Below are 19,900 nucleotides of genomic sequence, written 5' to 3'. Positions count from 1 at the left end.
GCCGCCCCGGGTCGGGAAACTGGCGGGTCCGCAACAGTCGAGCTTCGGGAGCCGTCGGGCGGGCCGCGGGGCGCCAGGAGGACGCGACGCCCCCGCTACCCCACCGCTCAGGTGATCCGGCCGTAGCACAACTTGGGGAGTTTGCAAAAACCGCTTGCCCTGAACGCAGCAGACGGACACCCTCCGGGAGGACGGGGATGAGCGGTGGGCTAGTGGGTGAGTGCACGCAGGAGCCCGCGGGTCGGCGCGAGGTTGAGAGAGTGTCTCCCCCAGCGCGGCTGCCGGATCCGGCCCTCGCGCTCCGCAGCGGGCCGGCACTTTGCACGTGGTCCCTAAGCCTAGCCCCGCCTCCGCGCCTGCCCTGGGCGGCCTGCCGGGGCGGGGCGAACGCAGGGCGCAGGCGTGCGGATGACTGGGGGCGTGGTCAGGGTACGTGCGCGCCCGCGGGAGTCCACGTGGGCCCGAGACCGGTCCCGCTGCGGCGGGTCCGGCTGTGCCCTGTCCGGTACGGCCCCGCCCGGTCTCGCTTCGCCATGGGCTCGGGCGCGGCGGCGGGCTCGGTGCGGACGCGCTACCTCGTGTACTTCCAGTACTTGGGCACGGACTTCAAGTACGTCCCCGGAACTCCCGCCGTCCCCGCGCCCCAACGGGTAGACCGGCGCCGCGGGAAGCCCGGAGCTTGACCCGGAGAGCGGCGACCCGGGGCCCTAGGGGAGAGCGGGCGCTAAGTTCAGCGGCCTCGGGCGGACACCGGGAAGGGACGACCGCGTAGGGCTCAGAGAGCGGGGCGGGCCCGGGGCTGCAGCCTCCGAGCGCTCACTTCCCTGCCTCTCCCCGCAGCGGGGTCGCGGCCGTGAGGGGCGCCCAGCGCGCCATCGGGGTCCAGAACTACCTGGAGGTGAGCTCCGCCGGCGGCTGCAGGGATGGAGGAGGGCGACCCCGGGGAGGGGCAGATGGGAACCCCCGCGCCCATAGGGGTTCGGAGAGCCGTCCCCCGCGGCTCCAGTCTTCGCCCCGAGCTTCTCGCCCCGCCCCCGGCGGCTCTGTCCCCGCAGGAGGCCGCAGAGCGGCTGAACTCAGTCGTGCCGGTCAAGCTCACCATCTCCAGCCGCACGGATGCCGGGGTCCACGCCCTGAGCAACGCGGCGCACCTGGACGTCCAGCGCCGCTCAGGCCAACCGCCCTTCTCCCCTGAGGTCCTGGCTAAGGCCCTCAACACCCACTTGAGGCACCCGGCCATCCGGTGAGCATCACTCTGCTCTCCCCTGCCCCCTACTCGTCCACTATGGATGGAGACCGCAGGTTGGGAAGGACTTAGTGTCTGGACAGAACTTGCTCAGGAGTGATGAGACAGGATACCAAGGTGTCACTTGGGCTGGCGGGGTCACTCTGGTGTGCCTGGCCTTGCTCCCGCAGGGTACTCCAGGCCTTCCGTGTGCCCAGCGACTTCCATGCCCGCTACTCAGCCACTTCCAGGACCTATCTGTACCGCCTGGCCACTGGCTGCCCCCAGCCTGACCAGCTGTCTGTCTTTGAACAAAACCGGTGCTGGGCGCTGCGAGCAGAGTGAGTGTGGGTGTCAGGGTGAGTGGGAGGGGTGCCAGGCCCACCTGCCGGCTATTCTCTCCTGACCATTCACCTGACTCCTCGCAGCAGCTTGGATGTGGCTGCCATGGAGGAGGCTGCCCAGCACCTCCTGGGGACACATGACTTCAGCGCCTTCCAATCGGCTGGCAGCCCAACCACAAGCTCAGTGCGCACACTGCGCCGAGCCTCAGTGTCCCCTGACCTGCCCAGCCCCTTTGTCCTCCCGCAGGAGAGCAGGTGAGGAAGGGTGGCCTGCATGCTTGTCTGGGGGCTATGGGGGCTGGATTGAGCTCCAGCACCTTCCCTGGCGAGGGCGGTGCAGAGGCAGGATGTGGCTGGACTTGGGGATCCCTGGGCACCTGTGAGGCCTTGTTGTGGGCATGCCAGGCAGTTGAGTGGCACCCATGAACCTGCAACTGTGCCTTTCCCCTGGGCTGGGGTCCCTGCCAGGCTGGGAAGAGAGAACAGAAGGCTGTCTTTCTCCGAGGGCACCCTGCCCTGCCCAGAGCTTGCTGCCCAGCAGGTGGATCTGGGCAGCTGCTAAAAAGCCCCACGTGGGAGAAGCACCAGGCTAGTGGTTTTGGCCCAGCCCAGCAGCGGGGATGGTTCCACTGCCTCTAGCACTGTCCCAGGGGCCTCCAGCCACATGGCAGCTACTGACTTCGAGAACCTGGACAGTTTGGGCCAGCATTGGAGGGAGAAGAGACCTCTGCATGGCCAGCCTTAGACTCACACTGAAGAACCTCTGGCCTGAGGCTTGGGTCTCTGGCAGATGAGCTGGCCATGCTCCCTTCCCTCAGCTGCCCCAAAGCCCAGACGAGGACCTCAGCCTCAGCAGCACCTCCACCTGAGGGCCTGGTCCCTACAGCCAAGGCCCCCAGAAGACCCTGTTGTCCCTCCCCCTCGAAAGCATTAGTTGTCTGGTTTTAATCTCCCTCCCACTGGTTTCATTTAGAGGTAGGGTGGTCAGTGGAGGTCCCTGGGGTGGAAGAGAGGGTGGGAACTAATCTCCCCGTGACCCCTGTCCCGTTCCCCTCCCTGTCAGGGCCACACTGTGGGCTGGGCCTGGCCTGTGTCCCAGATGTCACAGGTGCCTGTCTCTCCAGGAGGTTGCGGTTCTGGAGCCTGGAGTTCGAGAGCCAGTCATTCCTGTACAGACAGGTGGGCTCTGTCCTGGGGCCTCCCAGGGGCAGGGGCGGGGCTCAGGCCACTGTGGCAGTCTCGGCCTTGGGTTGCAGGTACGGAGGATGACGGCTGTACTGGTGGCTGTGGGGCTGGGGGCTCTGACGCCTGCTCAGGTGAAGATGATTTTGGAGAGCCGGGACCCCTTGGGCAGGCACCAGACGCGTGTGGCCCCAGCCCATGGCTTGTTCCTGAAGTCAGTGCTTTACGGAGGCCATGGGGACCTTGGTAAGAGGAGGTGGCCTGGGAAGGGCCCTGTCTGTACCCACTGATTGATCCCCTCTCAGGGCTGGGTCCTCACTGGGGGAGGGGGCTCTTGGTGACAGCGCCATCATAGCTCTCATCTGTCATCTTAGCAACTGGAAATCCAGCCTGGGCCCAGTGGGACCGTCAGCCAGATGACTTCAGCCCAGAGACCAGAGGCCCAAAGGCAGGCGGCCTGGAGTGAGGTGCCCACTTTCTCTGCGGCCACAACCCCTCAGCCCAAGCCCCACTCCTGACCTGGCCCCTCTGAGTGAGCTTCCAGTCAGGGAGGGTGGCAGAGAGGGGGCTCCAGGAGGCAGTGGGGAGGGGCTTGAACCCTGGGGCAAAGGCGGGGGCTCTGCAGCCCAGCTGCTACAGACAACCCCCTGCCTCCAAACTGACGTAGGGTCTGTCCACAGGTCCTGCCTCCTGTGGCCCCAAAGCTCCTGGCCTATGTCCTGCAGGATCCACAGCACAGAAGCCACAGATGACCCTCGGGTGCCCAGCCATGGTCAGGGCAGCCATGGCACACTAGGCCCAGCCGCTGGACCCTGCCCAGCTCTGCCTGCCACTGTGCCCAGCAGGGACCAGCCTGAACTGTCAAGCACTCCACCGCCTGGAGCTGCAGTGGCCTGCTGCCTCTGGTTAGCTCGTGCCTGCCTGAAGTCCCCAACGCCTGGGTGCCCTGGCTGGGCTGCCACAGTGGCAGGCTGCAAGCACCAAGAAGGGGACAGCCAAGTAGCCTCGGTTCTGTCTTTATTGGAAATTAATACCTCGGGAGCCCCCACCCATCTCCTGGGAGTCAGGGAGTAGAAATAAAAGGTGAAGAGGTCCTCAGGCCCTTTTATTTCTTCAGCCAAAAACGGCCACTCAGGCAGGCACATGACACTAGGGTCTTGTCCCTGAGGAGAAGGGCTACCACTCACATCCAGGACACGGAGGCAAGACCTGGGGCACAGACGCAGTCTTTGAGCAGAAGCCCAGGTTCCTCCAGCTGGGCAAAGGGCAGAGATGGCTGGCTGGCAGTCGGCTGGCCTCAGCTGGGGGCCTGTGGCAGGCCCTTCTTGAGTAGTGACGTGAGGTAGCTCCCCAACTCTTCATCCTATAGCCAGAGGCAAGAGGGGGCTGTTGTCCCATCCTCCCCATCCCCCGCACCTGGGCAGCCCAGGGTGATGGGGTGATCCTGACTGTCCTGACCCACTGCCAGGTGCAGGACCCCTGGGCCCCACCTCTTACCTGGTATGTCCAGGAGACCAACAGCACCTTGGTGCCTGGGTCCTCTGAGTGGGCAGCGGCCTGGATGAGGATGGACTCCACGGTCACAGAGCCATCAGGAAGGTGCTGCACACAGTGGTCCTTGAGGATGCTACAGGGAGGCACGGTGAGACCCTGTCACTCACCCGCTCCCTCTGCGCCCCACCCCCAGGGCTGGGACAGGGTGCCCACCTCTTCAGGTGGCTGTAGACTCGCGCAGCTGTCTCCTGCTCCTTGCGTGAGTCATGCAAGTGCACGCGGCAGGTGAAGCGCAGCTGGTGCTCGGCCAGGCCCAGCTCCTTGAGGGCCTGCTCTGAGGACACGAGCTGGAAGCTCTGCGGGGCAGGGGCAGGTCAGAGAGCATGGGAGAAACCCCCCTCCTCCCATCTAGTGCCCATCCGCGCACACTCACGCTGTCCTTCATGATCAGGGTGCCGTGCAGCAGCCGGGGCTTTTTGGCACTGGGGAGCAGCCCTGAGGGGAAGGGGGCAGGGATTGGAGCTGTCAAGGGGTTCCTTACTCAGCTGCGGCCCCCCCCACCCCGCCCTGTGTACCCTGCCCCGCATACCCTGCGCCATCTCCCGCTTGAGCAGCCCCAGTGAGATGCCCACAGGGATGCTGGGGCTCGTGGGCAGTGTCACCGTCTCACCGTTGGCTGGCATGTAGCAGTTGACCCCTAAGCCAGGGCGGGCAGAGAGAGCCTCAGTCCTCCAGCTGGCCCTGCCCACATCCCCTCTGCACTGGCTGAGCCCACCCCACCCCGGGCTGCCTACGGAATTCCTGCTCAATCTTCTGCTTCAGGAACTCCATCTTCTTGGCCTCGCCGTGCACCAGCAGCACGCTCTCAGGTTCCGCCTGGCCCACCAGCTGCATGATGCCCTTGGCATCGGCGTGAGCACTGAAGGACATGTACTCCACCTGCATCTTGACCTCCAGCTGCAGCATCACAGCACACAAGGGCCATCATCAAAAGCAATGGGCACTGAGGCTCCCCACCACACCCAAGAGGGAGTCCAGAGCTGGTGGGGAGAGGTGAGGACTCACCACCTGCCGTCCCTCCATCTCCAACTTGCGCTGCCCACTGAGGATCTTGTGGCCCACGGTGCCCTGCACGCAGTAGCCGGGCATGATGACCTGTAGGGGAGGGTGAATGGAGCTAGTGGCTGCCTGCACCCTGCATATCCCCTCACCCCACCTTTTTGCTCATCTGAACCTGAACCGTTGGTGGAGGCCCCTTCCCCTGGCCAGCGGCTGCCCCTTCCCAGCCCTGCTGCAGACCTGGGCAAGCTCTGGGGTCCTCACAGAAGCCCGCCCAGGCCTGACCACCAAGTCAGCTGGTCAGGAGGCCAGGGGGCCTTCCTGCCTGGCACAGACAGGCCGAGGCAGTGAAAGTCTGAACTGCCTGGGTCAGATACTGGGTCCCAGGGTACTGAGCCCCCTCCGACACGGCAGTGTCCCCAAGCCCAGGGGAGTCCCCACTCCCCAACCTCTGCCCAACCTCACAGGCCCTCCTAGGAGCCGGCCCTGGGGCCCAGACCCCTCACCATGTTCTTTTCATTTCCTGCCCACTTCCGGAAAATCTGCAGGGACTGGCCAGCATGCAGCATCCCTGGTGTGGCAAACACAACCTACAGGGCGGGCATGGGGGCAGTCAGGGCAGGAGAGCCCCACCCTTCCCGTCCTCAGAGCCTGCTGACCCTGCCCCTGCCACAGGTTGCACCCTCTATCCTCCCGTCTTCCCCCAAGCACGGTGTGCCCCACTCCCCCAGGAGACCTGCAGGCAGGGACCCCTCACATGCCCCAGACATGGGACAAGCGGACACATGCACACCCAGCACTGGTCCTGGGCACCCTAGCACAGGACAGCCACCCTGTCCCTCGAGGCGGGGCTCACCATGGGCCCCGGGTTGTCGGCAAACGCACGGTCAAAGGCCTTGATGTGCTTGAATTCGAACATGTTCCTCTGGACAAAGGTCTTCCGGATCTTCTGGTTGGTCCAGGTGATGAAGAGCTTGTAGTAGTGGTTTGCCTTCTCCGTGAGGCCCGTGGAGAAGTATATGGGGGCCTTCAGGTTCACGCGCTCCCTGTGGGCCGTGCCAGGGCCGTGGTGGAGGTGGCCAGCACAGGACTGCTGGGTCGCCCCCACGCCCTCTACCTGGGTTGAGTCCAGCGGAAGGAACTGGGCTCCCTGCTGTCTCCCACCCCCATGGGCTGGGCAGGTGGTGCCCTCAGCCCGCTGCTTCCTGTAAAATGTCAGGGCTGACGGAGGGGGTTACAGAGCACGTGTATGGAGAGCTCAGTGCAGGACGACAGTGCCCGCACATCAGAGGCCTCAGGCCCACGGGTCATGTGGCGCACAAGCAGGCTCCCCCAGACACAGGGCATCCTGACCTCGGATGCTGCACTGCACCCAACAGCGGCCAGTACTGCCTTGACTTTCCTGCAGCCTGTGCTCTGCCTGGAGCCAGGCTGAGGCCCCCTGGGGACGCAGGTTGTGTGGACAGCCTAGTCGGACAGGCGCAGCCATCCCGCTCTCTACTGCCCATTCAGGCCAGGGCTCCAGGAGCTGTCCCGGCCACACCTACCAGAAAGTCTCCAGCAGGATGCAGAGCTCCTGAGCGCGGCCCAGTGCAAACACGGGGATCAGCACCTGCGGGGGAAGCCAAGGCTGGCTAGGCAGGAGCCCCTGACCATGCTGCTCACGCCAGTTGGGCCCACATCTGAGCACAGTGGGCAGCAGTTTCTCCCTGGGGCCACCTTTGCAGGGAGCAGCTGCTGTGGAAACTGGCTGTGTTGGCACCTCGAGTGGCTGGAGGTTGCATCCACTCAGAGGCTACGGTCAGGCATCCCTGAGAGCCAGAGGCCCAGTGTGGACTACAGGCGGGGCCCCCCAACTCTGCCCCCGAGTCTTGCTCCCAGCCACACTCTGTCTGGAAGTGACCATGGGGGACACTCTGGCCAGCCCTATACTGGGATCTGAGCTATGGGGGGCAAACACACACCCCACTGGAGGGTCTTCAGAGGGAGTTTTTCCTCCGAATGCCAAGCAAACCTTCTTCCCACCGCGCCCAGAACACAGCACCCGCATCCCCATGACACGCCGGGGCAGCCGACACTGCGAGAAGGACCTGTGCCACATGGTCAGGATGGGCACATGGCCGGGGCCCACCCACAGCCGCTACCTTCCCACCACGCTCCACGGTCTCATGGACCTTCTTCAGGAAGTCTCGCTCCCGGCAGCGCTTGGAGTCCCGGATGGTCGTGGCGTACGTGGACTCTGTGATGAGCAGGTTGGGGCGGCATTTGTCAATCCAGGCGGCTCTAGAATAGAGGTGGGTGGGGCTGCAAGGTTGGGAGCAGCAAACTGGACCCCAGCCCCATACATAGCCATGGCCTCCTGCACAGGCCCGGCCGCCAAATGTCATGGGCAGCACTTGAGAGACAAGAGACTGCCTCACTGGGGAGGACACATGGGGGACACTGACATGCTGACCACTTGCTCAGGTCCCCAGCACACGCTTGAGGGTCCCTGCACTCCTGCAGGACCCTAAGGATGAAACAGATGCATCGGCCTACTTACCCCAAATGCCGGTCTGGGGTCATGTTATAATCACCCTGGTAAAGAAGGTGGCAGTAAAGAAGGTGTTCCCTCTACCCAGCCAGGAAGCCACCCCCCCTTGCCCCAAGTCCCTCCACTGACCGTGTAGACCACAGACTCTGAGCCCACTTTAATCTGGAACATGGCTGCCCCCAGCACGTGGCCTGCATAGTAGGCCTTGATCTCCAGCTCATCATCCACCTACAGAGGAGAGGGCTGACTCAGGCCTGCAGGTTGTGCTGGGCAGGTGGTCAGTGGTGGACAGCAGAGGGGCAGGGAGGTGGAGACTGGAGAGGCAGTGGCAGTAGAGGACGCTGGCCTAAGCTTCCATTACTTCCTGCTTTTCACACACAACATCTAGTTGTCAATAAAAAGCAACCAGACAAGAGATGACACAATTCAGACAGGAAACAAGGGGAACAACAATCCAGAGAAGCAGACGCCAGGTTCCTGGAGCTCAGACGGGCCTTCAGAGGACTGGGATTAACATATTCAAAGAGGTAAGAAGTAGGACTAAGAATGTTGGCAAGCTAGTAGACTATTTTAAAAAGTGAAACTACTAAAAAAGTGGAAATTCTAAACCAGAAACTATACTAACCCAAATTAAGAATTCAACGTATGAAGTTAAGTGTATTATACAAAACCAAAAAGACAATTAATGAGGCAATATCCAGGACGAAGCACAGAAAGACAAGGCTGAGAGAGGGTCTAGAGCGAGAAGGTGGAGCATTCAGCTCCCTGGAGCCAGCGGGGGGAGGAAGGACGGATGAGAGCCGCACTGGAGGAGCCCGAGGGAAGTCATGAAGCTGCAGATGCAAGAGGCCTCACACCCTGAGCCACACAGGGAGAGTGCACCACGTAGGTCACTGTGACACACCCGCCACAACCCAGACAAAAGGATGTAATCCTACATGCAGTGCAAGAGAACAGATTCTCTTCCAAACAGCAGATGGGAAGACATCCTCAAAGTACTGAGAGAACCTAGAATTCTATTTAAATAAAAAGTAGAGAACACAGGAAGTAGAGAGGGACGAGAGGAAGGGTAGAGGCAGCGATGACTTCACCAGCATCAGTGATGACGTCCTCCTGCGTCCCCACACATGGAGGGAATTAAAGTACACAGGACGACAGCCTATAAGTCGGGAGAAGTACGTGGCTTTAAGACGTTCCGAGGGCGGGCACGGTGGCGCAGCGGTTAAGTGCGCATGTTCTGCGTCGGCAGCGCTGGGTTTGCTGGTTTGGATCCCGGGTGCAGACATGGCACTGCTTAGCAAGCCATTCTGTGGCAGGTGTCCCACATATAAAGTGGAGGAAGATGGACACAGATGTTAGCTTAGGGCCAGTCTTCCTCAGCAAAAAAAGAGGAGGAATGGCAGCAGATGTCAGCTCAGGGCTAATCTTCCTCCAAAAAAAAAAAAGAAAACCTCTTTAAAAAAAGAGACGTTGCGAGACCCTTGCGCTGTCCAGGGAAGCAACAAAGTCCCAGGTACGCCTTTAGGCTTTTGTTGTCATGGACATGTTCTGTGACCACCACTGAGAAAGTCAGAAAGCATGTAATTACCAATCAAATAAAAGAAGAAATGGAGTTTAAAAAATCAGCCCAAAAAATGCAATAAAGGAAAGAAAAAAACAGGCAAAACAAATAGGAGGCAAACAGGAAGAGTGTGCAGCTCAGCCCGACTCATCTTATTGAGTGTGGACTCCAGATGCTCCATCCAGAGTACAGGTCATCAAGGAGCCCGGCCCCGTGGCCCAGGGGTTAACGTTGCGCGCGCTCTGCTTCGGCAGCCTGGGTTTGTGGGTTTGGATCCCAGCGCGGACCTACTCCACTTGTCAACCATGCTGTGGAGGCATCCACATACAAAGTAGAAGACGGCTGGCACAGATGTTAGCTCAGGGCCAACTTCCTTACCAAAAAAAAAAGGAGGAAGAGTGGCAAAGGATGTTAGCTCAGGGCGAAGCAAAAAAAAATAAAGTACAGGTTATCAGGCTGGACTTAAAAAACCCAAACTACATGCTGCTTAGAAAAGCCACATTTAAAATACGATGTACACAACTAGAAGGACCTGCAACTAAGATATACAACTATGTACAGGGGGGTCTGGGGAGATAAAGCAGAAAAAAAAGAAAAAGCTTTAAAAATATGATGTAGAAGGGTGAGAGTAAAAGATGAAAAAGATACTCTACGAAAACACTAACTGAAGGTGGGAGTAGGGATGGTGTAACTATGTCACCAGAAAAATAGACTTCAAGGAAAAGCGTGATTAAAGACAGACATACACTTCATGGTCACAAAAGGGTTCAACCAGGATAAAGTGACCCAAAACGTGGAGGCACCTAACAAGGAGCAAAACCTACAGACTCTGAGGAGAGATCCACAAGCTTTGTGATAAGTTTTACCAAATTCGACGTCACTTGCCTGCTTAAAACCCTCTGCTTCCTCCGTGACCCGCGCCCAACAGTTACTAAGATGCAGCCCAAACCAGCAGCCTGCACCTGGGGCCTCGTGGGGCTCGCCCATCTCCCCGCCCAGCCGGTACTCTCAGACCACACGGCACTCAGAGGGCACAGGTGTCCCTCTCCGGCCTCCTTCATGGGCTCAAGCACAGAGGTGGGTGAGGGGCAGAGGCCCCACATGCTCGACCGGCACACGGCTCACAGTGGCCCACAGGCCCAATCTAGGCTGGGACCCGGGGTGCTTGCCCACTGCTGCCTCCTGGTGGCCCCACAGTGCCGGACGGAAGAGTGAGTGAGGCGGGGTCTGTACAGGATCCCGACCTGGACTGTCTGGTGGAGGTGGACAGCCACCACCTTCTTCATGCAGTCTTTGATCATCTGGGAGGTGAAGAAGTTGGCCTCGCCCTTCTTGTCCACGGCAATCTTGCGGTAGTCCTCCAGCAGGATGGGGCAGATGGCTTGCGTGGGGTGGGTCATGTAGATGGGCCCGTCGTAGCCCACCATCTCGCTGAAGTAGGGGAGCGCCCCGCAGTGGTCCAGGTGGAAGTGGCTGGGTGGGGGACAGCACTGGTCAGCCCAGGGCCACTACTCCCCCACTGAGCCCCCACCCCCACAGGCCCTCCACACCAGCCTTGGGCTCGTGGTCATTCCACCCATTCTCTCATTCACTGAGTGCCTACCACGCATCACTGTCCTAACTACAAGAGTGAGGAATAAGCAAAAGACACAAAAACTGCTGCCTTCCTGGAACTCACAGTCTAAATAGCTAGTCAAGCAATAAGCAACAGCTGAAACGTGTACCAGACGGTGAGATTCTGTGAAAGAGAAAGCAGCTAAGGAGAGCATACCAGGAGGAGAATTGCCATCTTTGCAGGGGTGGTCAGGAAGAACCCTGCAGCCCATGAACTGAGGCAGGAAAGAGTTGGGACAGTGCCAGGATGAGGCCTGGAAAGGCGTCAGGGCAGAGGGAACAGCAGTGCTGTGCCCTGCCGTCAAAGCGGCAGACCCGTGGGCATGAGCGCATGCCAAGAAGGAACCGAGGCCAGAGGAGCCTCAGGGCAGCGGAGGGGGGCTGCCTTGGGTCAGTGGGCCCTCTGCAACAGGAGGTTAGGGCTAGGGCTAGGGTGAAGGCGAGGCCAGAGTGGTCATCTAAGCCACGTGGTGAAGGGCAGGGTCGTGAGAGAGACTACACCCCAGAAATGTTTGTGCACTGTCTTGGCACCGCATGAGGCAAGAGGAGGGAAGCTGGGAGCTCCATTCAGCCAGCCCGGGAGGTCGACCGTGACCAGGGAGGCCTGACACGCCTCATCTTCCTGGGGCACCTGGGGCTCTCGTCCATGACATTCAGGGGCACAGCCAACAGACAAGCTCAGCTCCACTGGGCTGACTGTGAACACCTGTGACCATAAGCAAAGATGCCACCTCTGGGACCAGCGTCCAGAGGCAGAGAGGGCCAGCCCTGGGGGTCAGCCATGCAGACAACCTGGAACAGAACCCAGGCTGGTGGCCACCACAGGCCCCAAGCAGCTCTCCTGGGCTCCTGAGGGTCCTCAAGGTGGGGAAGGTGCGAGCCAGCACAGTGCAGCACTATCACCAGCAGCCAATGGGTGCCCACCTGATGATCACGCAGTCCAGGAAGTCAGTCAGTCGGCCGTTGCGGGTGATGTAGGAAAAGTCAGGGAAGCGCCTCTGAAAAGCCAAGAGAAAAGGTCAGAATGCAGCAGGCTGCCGAGGTCTCCAGGTGACCACGGAGGCAGCCAGGGCTCCAGGAGCAGCCCTGAAGGAGGGAATCAGGGCATAGGCTGAGCCCGGACACCGCACTCCTACCCCAAAGGGCTGCACCAGGATCACTGACTGCTCATGGCCTCCAAGAAGGCAGGGAAGGGGTCAAACTGCAGGACCAGGGACAGAGCCAGAAGCCCAGTCTGGGATGCCCCAGACCCACTCCACACGACCCTGCAGGAGCCTATGAGCCTCCGCTCTGTTTCAGACTGACCTCTCATGCAGGGTGCCCCACCCCACTGTCAAGTGATGGTGAGGGGCTGCCCAGGAATGCTGTGACCTTAGACCCACCTGCCTTCTACCACTGCCCCCTTGCCCACTGTCCCCACTCCATGGGTCAGAGTCAGAGATTCCAAGGCCCGAGGTCCTGCAGACAACGACAAGGAGCAGGATGGGTGATGGGCCCTCCCCAGCCCATGGGTGCCTCGAGCTGCCCGCCTGTAGGACTCACGTCATCGTTAAAGCCCATGTGCATCCCGCAGTCCAGCATGACGTTCTTGCCCCCAATGGAGACCAGGATGCAGCTTCGGCCCACATCCTGGCCGGCCCCTGCACGAGAGGGCAGGGTGAGAGGTGCCACCCCTCTTTCCCTTCCCCCCACTGCCTCCCCCAGGGCCCCTCCCCTGCTGCTGCAAGCTGTGGCCCCAGCCCCAAGGCCAAGGCCCAGCCACCTGCCCCAGACCCCCACTGGGCACCCTGGGTCTCTGACCCTGCAGAGCCCTTAGTGGGCTAGGGAAACAACCCCCATGGCTGCTGGGGGGACAACATGTGAGGCAAGAAGGATCACCACCTCCACACCTGGGCAGGCAAGGGACAAAGCGTCAAGGCCACCAAGCTAGCTCTAGCCCATGTACACCTCCAACCTCAGGCCCTGCCACTGCTGCCCAGGGTCAGATGGAAGAAGGCCCTCCCCTCTCAAGGTTGCAGCCTTGGGACTGAGTAACGGGTGCTGGACTGTGGTCTCAGCACCAACAGAGGCAAGCCAGTGTTCTGCGGGAACTCACCACCTCTCCCGAAACCTCAGCTGGGATCACATCTGGGCTGTGGGGCCCCCTCCCCGAGGACCTGCCACCAAGAGGCATCAGGCACCTCCTGGTGGTGCCACTCCAGAGGGAGACCTGTGTGGCTTTAGCCCTCAGGCAGGGGAACATGGCCCCCACTGTGCAGCAACAGCCAACTATGGTGGCCCCAGTGCAGACACCTCAACTCGGGGGCACATGGGCGACATGGACTCGCCACCGTGCCCCTCAGGGCACCCCCCCAGCCCAGACGGTAACATGAGTCCCATCCACATTCCTGACCTCCAGGCCCTGCCCAAATGCTCCAGGCCCTTAAACCTTCCCCTGGCAGGGCACACCTCAGCCACCTCATATGGCCATCTGTCACCTCCACTGGAGGTGGGGTCCAGAAGGAAAGGGACATGGCCTTGCAAGCCCTAATGACAGCAAATGACCTGCTCTCCCTCTTGAACTCTACAACCGGCCACCTGAACCTTCAGTCAGCACCACACACACCAGGTGACTGGGCCATGGCCCAGAGTGGGACACAGGCTGGTCCTCGAGAAGCTTCAGTCACCCGTGACAACAGCAGGTGATGCCAGCCAAGAGCTTCGCCTGCCTGCCTCAAGTAGCCCAGCCACAACTGGTGGCCTCAAGGTCTCTGACAGGCCTGCTGCTGCTCCCACCAGGACGTGCCTCTCTGAAGGCAGGATCTCAGCTGTCTGCCACCTGCCGCACCTCCAGCCCAGGAGAGTGCCTGGCTCCAAACATTTGCAGAAGAAGAACCACCCCTCTTTACAGATGAAGACGTGAAGCCACAGAAGACAGAGGATTAACCCATGGGCACATGGACCTCAGCATGGAGCCAAGGACAGTTTTCTGGATTCCAGAGCCCACCTCTTAGGCCGCCAGACCAAGAGCACCCACAATGATCCCAGGAGCAGAGAGAGAGGCCTGAACTGGGCAGACATGGGGGACAGAGTCTAGGGCACACAGGAGGTGGCAGGACTCAGAAGACAATGGAGACACCAAGTCCGTGGGGAACTGATGTTCCAGGACAAGGAGACAGACGATGACCACGTAGGTAGGACACACACTGAGGGCATCAGGTGGAGGTCAGCACCATGGAGGAAAATAATGCAGGGAAGGGCACCCAGAAACTTCCAGAACCACGACGGGCAAGTTCTCCCTGGGAAGACAACTTCCAAGCATGGGGGAGGAGGACAGCCAGGATGATGGGGCAGCTGTGCAAAGGCCCTGAGTGACCCAGAAAGATTCCAAATCTGGCCCAGGTGACCACAGAGCCCTCAAGGCAGAAACTGGCGAAGGGAGAGAGTGGAGCAGAAGTGGTTCTGCTTTGATGGTGCTGTGGCGGAGGGACCTTGGGGGCACACCCAGGTGCAGATTTGGGGTAAGAGGAGCAGTAAAATGATAGGACTGTTGGAGGACAGTGAGGGGTGAGAAGAGGGGCCATGTGGGAAAGGGGCTGGGAGGAGGGTCCCGCAGAGGGCTCTGGAGAGGAGCCAGGGGCAGAGGAGGGTGCAGGGCCAAGGTGACCCAGTGCCAACAGCCCTACGAGAGGCCACAGGGGGGGATGATGCGTATGGCAGTGTGGAATGTGTGCTCTGACCCAGCAGGCCGGGGGTAGGGGCGTTCACTGTGGTTGTCAACAGCTCGATGTCCACACCGGGGGGCTGGGTGGGCTATTCTGAGGTAGAGCTCGCACCCTTAGAAAGCACGTTGGAGCTGCGTGGGACAACTGTAGGGAAAGCTGCTCCCAACACACGCCCCAGTGAAGGACGCAGGTTCCAGACCAGCACATGCTATGCGTGCACCAAGAACGCCCAGAGACGTCGGGACGGCTGGCCACCGAAATGGTAACTAACGCCTGGATTCGGAGTGATCTTTCCTCCTCTGCGCTGTTTTCTGCTGCTCGGCCTTTTAAAAGCGTGCGTTTACACCTTTTACAAAAAGCAGAGCTATTTTTTTTTTAACGTTGCAGACGTCAAGTAAAACAAGGGCTGAACTGAGGGCGGATCTCCAGACGGGCACACGGAGGCTGCAGGTGACCGGGCGGAGACGGACGCAGGAGGTGGCAGCAGAATGAGCGGCGAGGGGCAGAGGCGCCAGGGGCCTGAAGCATCAGCCCGCGCGAAGCGAGGCGGGCGCGGGCGCGGCGAGGACGGAGACCCCGCGCCTCCACAAGACGCCCGCCGTCCAGGGACGGCCGGGCAGGGCTGCTCGGGCGACCTCGCCCTCCCTCCACGGCCCCGACACTGACCCAGCCGGCGCGCTCCCCCGGCCCCTCCCCGCGCCCCACTCACCCAGCGGGGTGACCCTGATTTCAGGCATCCTGCAGGCCGCGCCCCAGCCCGTCGCCGCTGCGCTCCCAGAGCCGACGGACCACGCCTGCCCCACGACGGCCCAGGACCGAAGCTCCGCTGGAACCAGGCCCGCGGCGCGCACTGCGCAGGCGCAGCCCGGCGCGCCGGCTTCCGGTGCGCCCGCCGGAAACGCGCGCCCACGCTCCGGGCCTTCTGATTGGACGGCCGACAACCAATCCCGGGCGGCGGGGCGGTGGCTGGGGGCAGGGCGGCGGGTCCAACAACGGCGGCTGCGGCGGCGGCGGCAGGGCAGGTAAACTCGGGCTGGCGGCGGGGGAACCGAGCGCAACCGAATCTGCCGGGGGGGGGCTTGGGCATATCCGAGGGGCCGGGCGTGGGACCCCAGGGCGGGAGGGTGGAGCGGCCGAAGACCTGGCTCCCACGCTGGCCCGGCCCGCGGGCCTCTGCCCCGTCCCGGGGCCTGCACCTGGAGCAGGACCCGCCCAGGACCAGGGCCCCACCCTCCCTGAGTCCTGGACCCCAGCCCGGTGCCACCCGGAACCCCCTTCCTAGAAGAGTTGAAAGACTTCCCGGACAGGGCCCCGCTCCCACCCTCTGATCCTGGGGTGCCGGGCTGGGAACCCCTTTCTTTTCGAGGCCTCCAGGCCGCTGTCACCCACAGGGTTGGGATGCTCAGGCCACTCTCCCGCCGAGCCCTGACCTTGGGACCGTGGGCTGCCCCTGGGAGAGCCTTGGCGGTGCCCTGCATCACCTTCCCAGAACTGGCCAGTTGCCCGCCCCCAGCCACACAGCCACTGCCCTTCCTGTTGTTTCCAAGCTCTGAAAGGCTCCTGGCACCTCCTGTTGGCTGCTGGCTCAGGTTCTGGGCAGGAAGTCCAGGCCTACAGGTTGCTTAGTGGCCAGGAAGGTAGCCCTGAGGGCTTCAGAGACTATCTTCTCAGTGGGCAGAGAACTGAGGCATGTGCCAGAAGTCTCCAGAGCGCCATCCTCCTGAGGCCGGGTGCAGCTGTCCCACTCACCTGAAGACAGGATGAGCTCCCTCTGTGGGCTCTGCCTGATGCCAGGATGCAGCCCAATCTGTGGGATCCACAGGGCCTCAGCAGCCGCCAGGCCTCATCAGACACTCCTGGCAGGCTGGGCAGTGGGCAGGGCAGGGTGTGCTGGTCCATTTTCCCCAGAGATGAAGGACCGAGCCTTAGGACGGTGAGTGACTTGCCCATGGAGTGGATGGCAGAAGCTGCATAGGACCAGGTGTCCTGCTCCTGGCTGGGGCTCCTGCCACAGCTTGGGCAGCCTCCCCCACTTGCCAGGTGCCCCACAGGGCTCCAAGCATGGAAGGCACAGTCACCCCCAGGCCCAGCAGGGTAAGAGCTCATCCTGGATGCTGAGTCCCCTGGGCCCATCAGAGCTGCACTGTGATGCCGGTCCCGGGTGCTCAGGGAGGCAGGGGCTGGAGTGCCCCGCAGCACCCACTCAACATGTAGGTGCTTGGATGTTTGTAGAGTGACTGTATGAATGCGAGTAGAATCCAGAGTAGGACTCTGGCCTGGAGCACTTCCAGAAGGTTCTCTGCAGCTGAGGGAGGACCAGTGGATGACTTCAGAGTGTGGAAAGACCTTTGGCCTGACCACCCTTCTGTGTGGGACGTGTACGGTTTCAGTAGGAGTGAAAAGATTGGTGTCTATCCATCTGTCCAGCAAATGCTGACCCTGCAGCCTCTGCTCTGGCTTTTGGGATGCGGCAGTGACTGGGGAAGGGTGCAGATGACCCCACTACCCTCCCTCTCTTCTCAGTCACGGTCTTTTTTGTCCATAGTATTTACCTTCTTTTACCTACCGTGCCGGAATTTCCTGTCTTTGTTATTGTCTGACACCCCACCCCCCACCCCATGGTAGAATGTCACCCTGACAAGGCAGGGCTGTTTGTTTCACTCACGGTGCACCTGAGTGCCTGGCTCTGGGCAGGGACCCAGCAAATATTTTCCAAGCAGTGAAAACAGACACACTCTAGTAAGAGAGACAGACAACAGCATAAGTGGAGATGTTGCAAGCAAGATACAGCAGAGTGGTTTCGCAAAGCATGAATGACAAGGATAGGCCTTGCTAAGATCTGTGGGTGTTCTGGGCAAAGGGTATGCGGGGTCAGGTTGATGTGTCAGACTGTGTAACCCAAGCAGAGCAAGGGGAGCTCCTGGGGAGGAGGGAGCCCACCTGGGGATGCAACTCACTGTGAGCTGTTTCCTTGCAATGGCTCCTGCCCATGCCCTCGAAATAACAATCTAAGGAGTGAGCAGACTCACAGTGAGAAAGCCCACCAGCTTGGCTTCCTTTGTGTTTCAGTTCGTATAGAAAAATGGATGACTCAGAGTCAGACTTCAATCTGAAAGTCGTCCTAGTCGGTTTCAAGCAATGTCTCAACGAGAAGGAAGAGGTGCTGCTGGACTGCTACCTCGAAGGCTGGAGGGGGCTGGTCAGGTGCGTGCAAAGGGCCACTGCCCTTTGGGGCTAGCCCAAAGGTGGGGCTTTCCCGGCCATACTTCCCATGTGTAGGACCTGCACGTGCATGCACGAGGCATGTGTCTGCCCACTGTCAGTCAGCTGTTCTCAGTTGCCGACTGGCAGGCAGCACCAAGCCTTCCTGCCTCTGCCCCCAAGTGGACATGTGCCCCAGGAGGGAGGGGCGGTCTTCCTTACACCCCAGGTTGAGTTCCTGCTTCCCTTCTCGTAGGTTCCTGAACAGTCTGGGCAGCATCTTCTCGTTTGTCTCCAAGGATGTTGTGATGAAGCTACAGATCATGGAGCGCCTGTGCAGCAGCCCACAGCGGGAGCACTACAGAAGCCTGCAGTCTATGGTAGCCTACGAGATGGGCAACCAGCTGGTGGACCTGGACCGGCGCTCGCGCCACCCCGACTCAGGCTGCCGGACAATGCTCCGGCTGCACCGCGCTCTGCGCTGGCTACAGCTTTTCCTGGAAAGTCTGCGCACCAGCCCTGAGGACGCGCGCACTGCCACGCTCTGCACCGACTCCTACAATGCCTCGCTGGCTGCTTACCACCCCTGGATCATCCGCCGGGCTGTCACTGTGGCCTTCTGCACGCTGCCCACACGCAAGGTCTTCCTGGAAGCCATGAACGTGGGGTCCCCCGAGCAGGCTGTGGAGATGCTGGGGGAGGCCCTGCCCTTCATTGAGCACGTCTACAACATCTCCCAGAAGCTCTACGCCGAGCACGCTCTGCTGGACCTGCCCTAGGGGCTAGCGGGCCCGGGCAGGGCGGGCTTCCCCTTCTCCAGAGCTGGGCTGGGGCAGCCAGGGCCCCTCAGTCCCACCATGGAGCTCTCTGGGTTCCCCAGGAATGGGAAAACCACTCTTTCCTTGTGAACTGAGCTTGTGGGGAGGCACAGGCCCAGCGTGGCCCCTTGGGTCAGAGGAGGCAGGCGCTGGCCGTCTGTCCCATGCCTGTCCTCTCACTCTGCCCAAGAGCATCTCAGCTTTACCCTCAGCCAGGTGACATGTGTGTCCAGACAGGCCTCACCCAGTGGTGAAGTGCGAAGGGCAGGGAGGGCGGAGGCAGGATCAGCGTGCGTGCAGAGGCCCGAGAAACTGCCCCTACCTGTGAGTCAAGTCTGTGAAGTGGGATGAGGTCACTGGAATACATAGACTCTGTCCTGGTTGCCAGCCAACAATGCTGGTACGTGTCCCTCCCAGGCCCGGATGCAGTGTCTGGGCCTAGGCAGGCTGCTCCAGGCCCCTCCACACTGGGCTGGCTGTCCCTAGGGCAGGGAGAGAATCCCTGGGCATCAGATGGCATTGTGGGCTCCCTCCCTGCCCCTTGCCTGGCCGTAGCCAGGGGCCCACATGTCCTTAGCAGTGAGACCCGGGAGCTGAAGCCCCAAGCGAAGGCCTCTCTGCCTCTATAGCGCCACACACATCAGCTGCCTCCTGCAGCCACGCCATGGCCAGAGCTCCCCAGGCAGCTGCTTGTGAGTCTGCACAGCACAGACCTGAAGCCACCAGGAGCCCATGTCTCCTCTGGGCCAATGCCGAACTCTCCCCGTCCCAGTGTCCAGCTAAGTGCTGTGTTCCCTCTTCTTGCCCTTTGCTGCCCCTCCCCACAGAGCTCAGGAGACCCAGGATGGCATGGCACCGGGAGAGGGCCTGGACCCCTCTGCCTAGCTGACAGGCTGGCAGACAGCCACACCCAGCCCGGCCATCACCCAGTGCTCAAGGGCCTGGCCTCTCCCACTCACTCTTCACTGTGAGCCCAGGACCTTGGGTGCCATGGGGACGGTGCCCACTGTACAGAAGTTGTGCATGATTGTGAGCTCGTGGGGACCTCAGGACGTGTACCACTGGTGGTAGCTTTTCCAGCATAAATAAATCACACTTTACAGAGCCAGGGTCTGTGCTCCAGGACAGGGACTGGGTGTCTTAGGCACCTGCCTACTGAGACTCG

The 19,900-nt window shown here is 61.1% G+C and overlaps 3 protein-coding genes across 12 annotated transcripts; 2 read left to right on the top strand and 1 right to left on the bottom strand.

The window, feature by feature from the left end:
* The first annotated feature begins 352 nt into the window (after positions 1–352).
* Positions 353–3,845, top strand: PUSL1 (pseudouridine synthase like 1). 8 transcript variants are annotated; one of them, XM_070611212.1, is made up of 9 exons: positions 353–610; positions 841–898; positions 1,056–1,243; positions 1,417–1,566; positions 1,654–1,824; positions 2,633–2,748; positions 2,826–2,997; positions 3,126–3,218; positions 3,432–3,845. In XM_070611212.1, the coding sequence occupies exons 1-8, from the start codon at positions 534–536 to the stop codon at positions 3,169–3,171; spliced, it is 978 nt and encodes a 325-aa protein (XP_070467313.1). In that variant the 5' UTR covers positions 353–533; the 3' UTR covers positions 3,172–3,218; positions 3,432–3,845. The 8 variants fall into 8 exon arrangements, 4 of the variants coding, with proteins under 4 accessions (XP_070467313.1, XP_070467314.1, XP_008507957.1 ...); XM_070611213.1 differs by having other exon boundaries at positions 398–610; positions 1,657–1,824; XR_542778.2 differs by having other exon boundaries at positions 403–610; positions 2,694–2,748; positions 3,126–3,283.
* On the bottom strand, positions 3,752–15,610 carry INTS11 (integrator complex subunit 11). Of its 2 annotated transcripts, XM_070611210.1 has the most exons (18): positions 15,426–15,558; positions 12,555–12,652; positions 12,395–12,470; positions 11,937–12,010; positions 10,643–10,871; positions 7,967–8,065; positions 7,847–7,881; positions 7,449–7,587; positions 6,852–6,916; positions 6,161–6,350; positions 5,811–5,894; positions 5,311–5,400; positions 5,040–5,202; positions 4,835–4,942; positions 4,679–4,740; positions 4,459–4,601; positions 4,249–4,378; positions 3,752–4,114 (listed from the first exon to the last, which is right to left on the bottom strand). In XM_070611210.1, the coding sequence occupies exons 2-18, from the start codon at positions 12,638–12,640 to the stop codon at positions 4,049–4,051; spliced, it is 1,839 nt and encodes a 612-aa protein (XP_070467311.1). In that variant the 5' UTR covers positions 12,641–12,652; positions 15,426–15,558; the 3' UTR covers positions 3,752–4,048. The 2 variants fall into 2 exon arrangements, with proteins under 2 accessions (XP_070467311.1, XP_070467310.1); XM_070611209.1 differs by lacking the exon at positions 12,395–12,470 and having other exon boundaries at positions 15,426–15,610.
* Positions 15,604–19,839, top strand: CPTP (ceramide-1-phosphate transfer protein). Of its 2 annotated transcripts, none has more exons than XM_070611216.1 (3): positions 15,604–15,738; positions 17,786–17,920; positions 18,217–19,839. In XM_070611216.1, the coding sequence occupies exons 2-3, from the start codon at positions 17,855–17,857 to the stop codon at positions 18,694–18,696; spliced, it is 546 nt and encodes a 181-aa protein (XP_070467317.1). In that variant the 5' UTR covers positions 15,604–15,738; positions 17,786–17,854; the 3' UTR covers positions 18,697–19,839. The 2 variants fall into 2 exon arrangements, with proteins under 2 accessions (XP_070467317.1, XP_070467316.1); XM_070611215.1 differs by having other exon boundaries at positions 15,610–15,738; positions 18,174–19,839.
* The last annotated feature ends 61 nt before the right edge of the window (positions 19,840–19,900 follow it).

This window comes from Equus przewalskii, chromosome 2, assembly GCF_037783145.1.
Source record: "Equus przewalskii isolate Varuska chromosome 2, EquPr2, whole genome shotgun sequence".
Taxonomy (NCBI): Eukaryota; Metazoa; Chordata; class Mammalia; order Perissodactyla; family Equidae; genus Equus; species Equus przewalskii.
This window is presented reverse-complemented; position numbering and strand designations above follow the sequence as displayed.

Excerpts from the sequence above, each read along its gene's own strand:
- CPTP (XM_070611215.1), top strand. The coding sequence starts at position 17,799 with ATGGATGACTCAGAGTCAGACTTCAATCTGAAAGTCGTCCTAGTCGGT. Across the intron at positions 17,921-18,173 it reads GGCTGGAGGGGGCTGGTCAG|GTTCCTGAACAGTCTGGGCA; the intron begins GTGCGTGCAAAG and ends CCCTTCTCGTAG.
- INTS11 (XM_070611210.1), bottom strand. The coding sequence starts at position 12,640 with ATGTGGGCCGAAGCTGCATCCTGGTCTCCATTGGGGGCAAGAACGTCA. Across the intron at positions 12,011-12,394 it reads GGGGCAGTGGTAGAAGGCAG|AGGCGCTTCCCTGACTTTTC; the intron begins GTGGGTCTAAGG and ends TTGGCTTTTCAG. Across the intron at positions 6,351-6,851 it reads ATCCTGCTGGAGACTTTCTG|GGAGCGCGTGAACCTGAAGG; the intron begins GTAGGTGTGGCC and ends CACGGCCCACAG.
- PUSL1 (XM_070611212.1), top strand. The coding sequence starts at position 534 with ATGGGCTCGGGCGCGGCGGCGGGCTCGGTGCGGACGCGCTACCTCGTG. Across the intron at positions 1,244-1,416 it reads TTGAGGCACCCGGCCATCCG|GGTACTCCAGGCCTTCCGTG; the intron begins GTGAGCATCACT and ends TTGCTCCCGCAG. Across the intron at positions 1,825-2,632 it reads GTCCTCCCGCAGGAGAGCAG|GGCCACACTGTGGGCTGGGC; the intron begins GTGAGGAAGGGT and ends CCTCCCTGTCAG.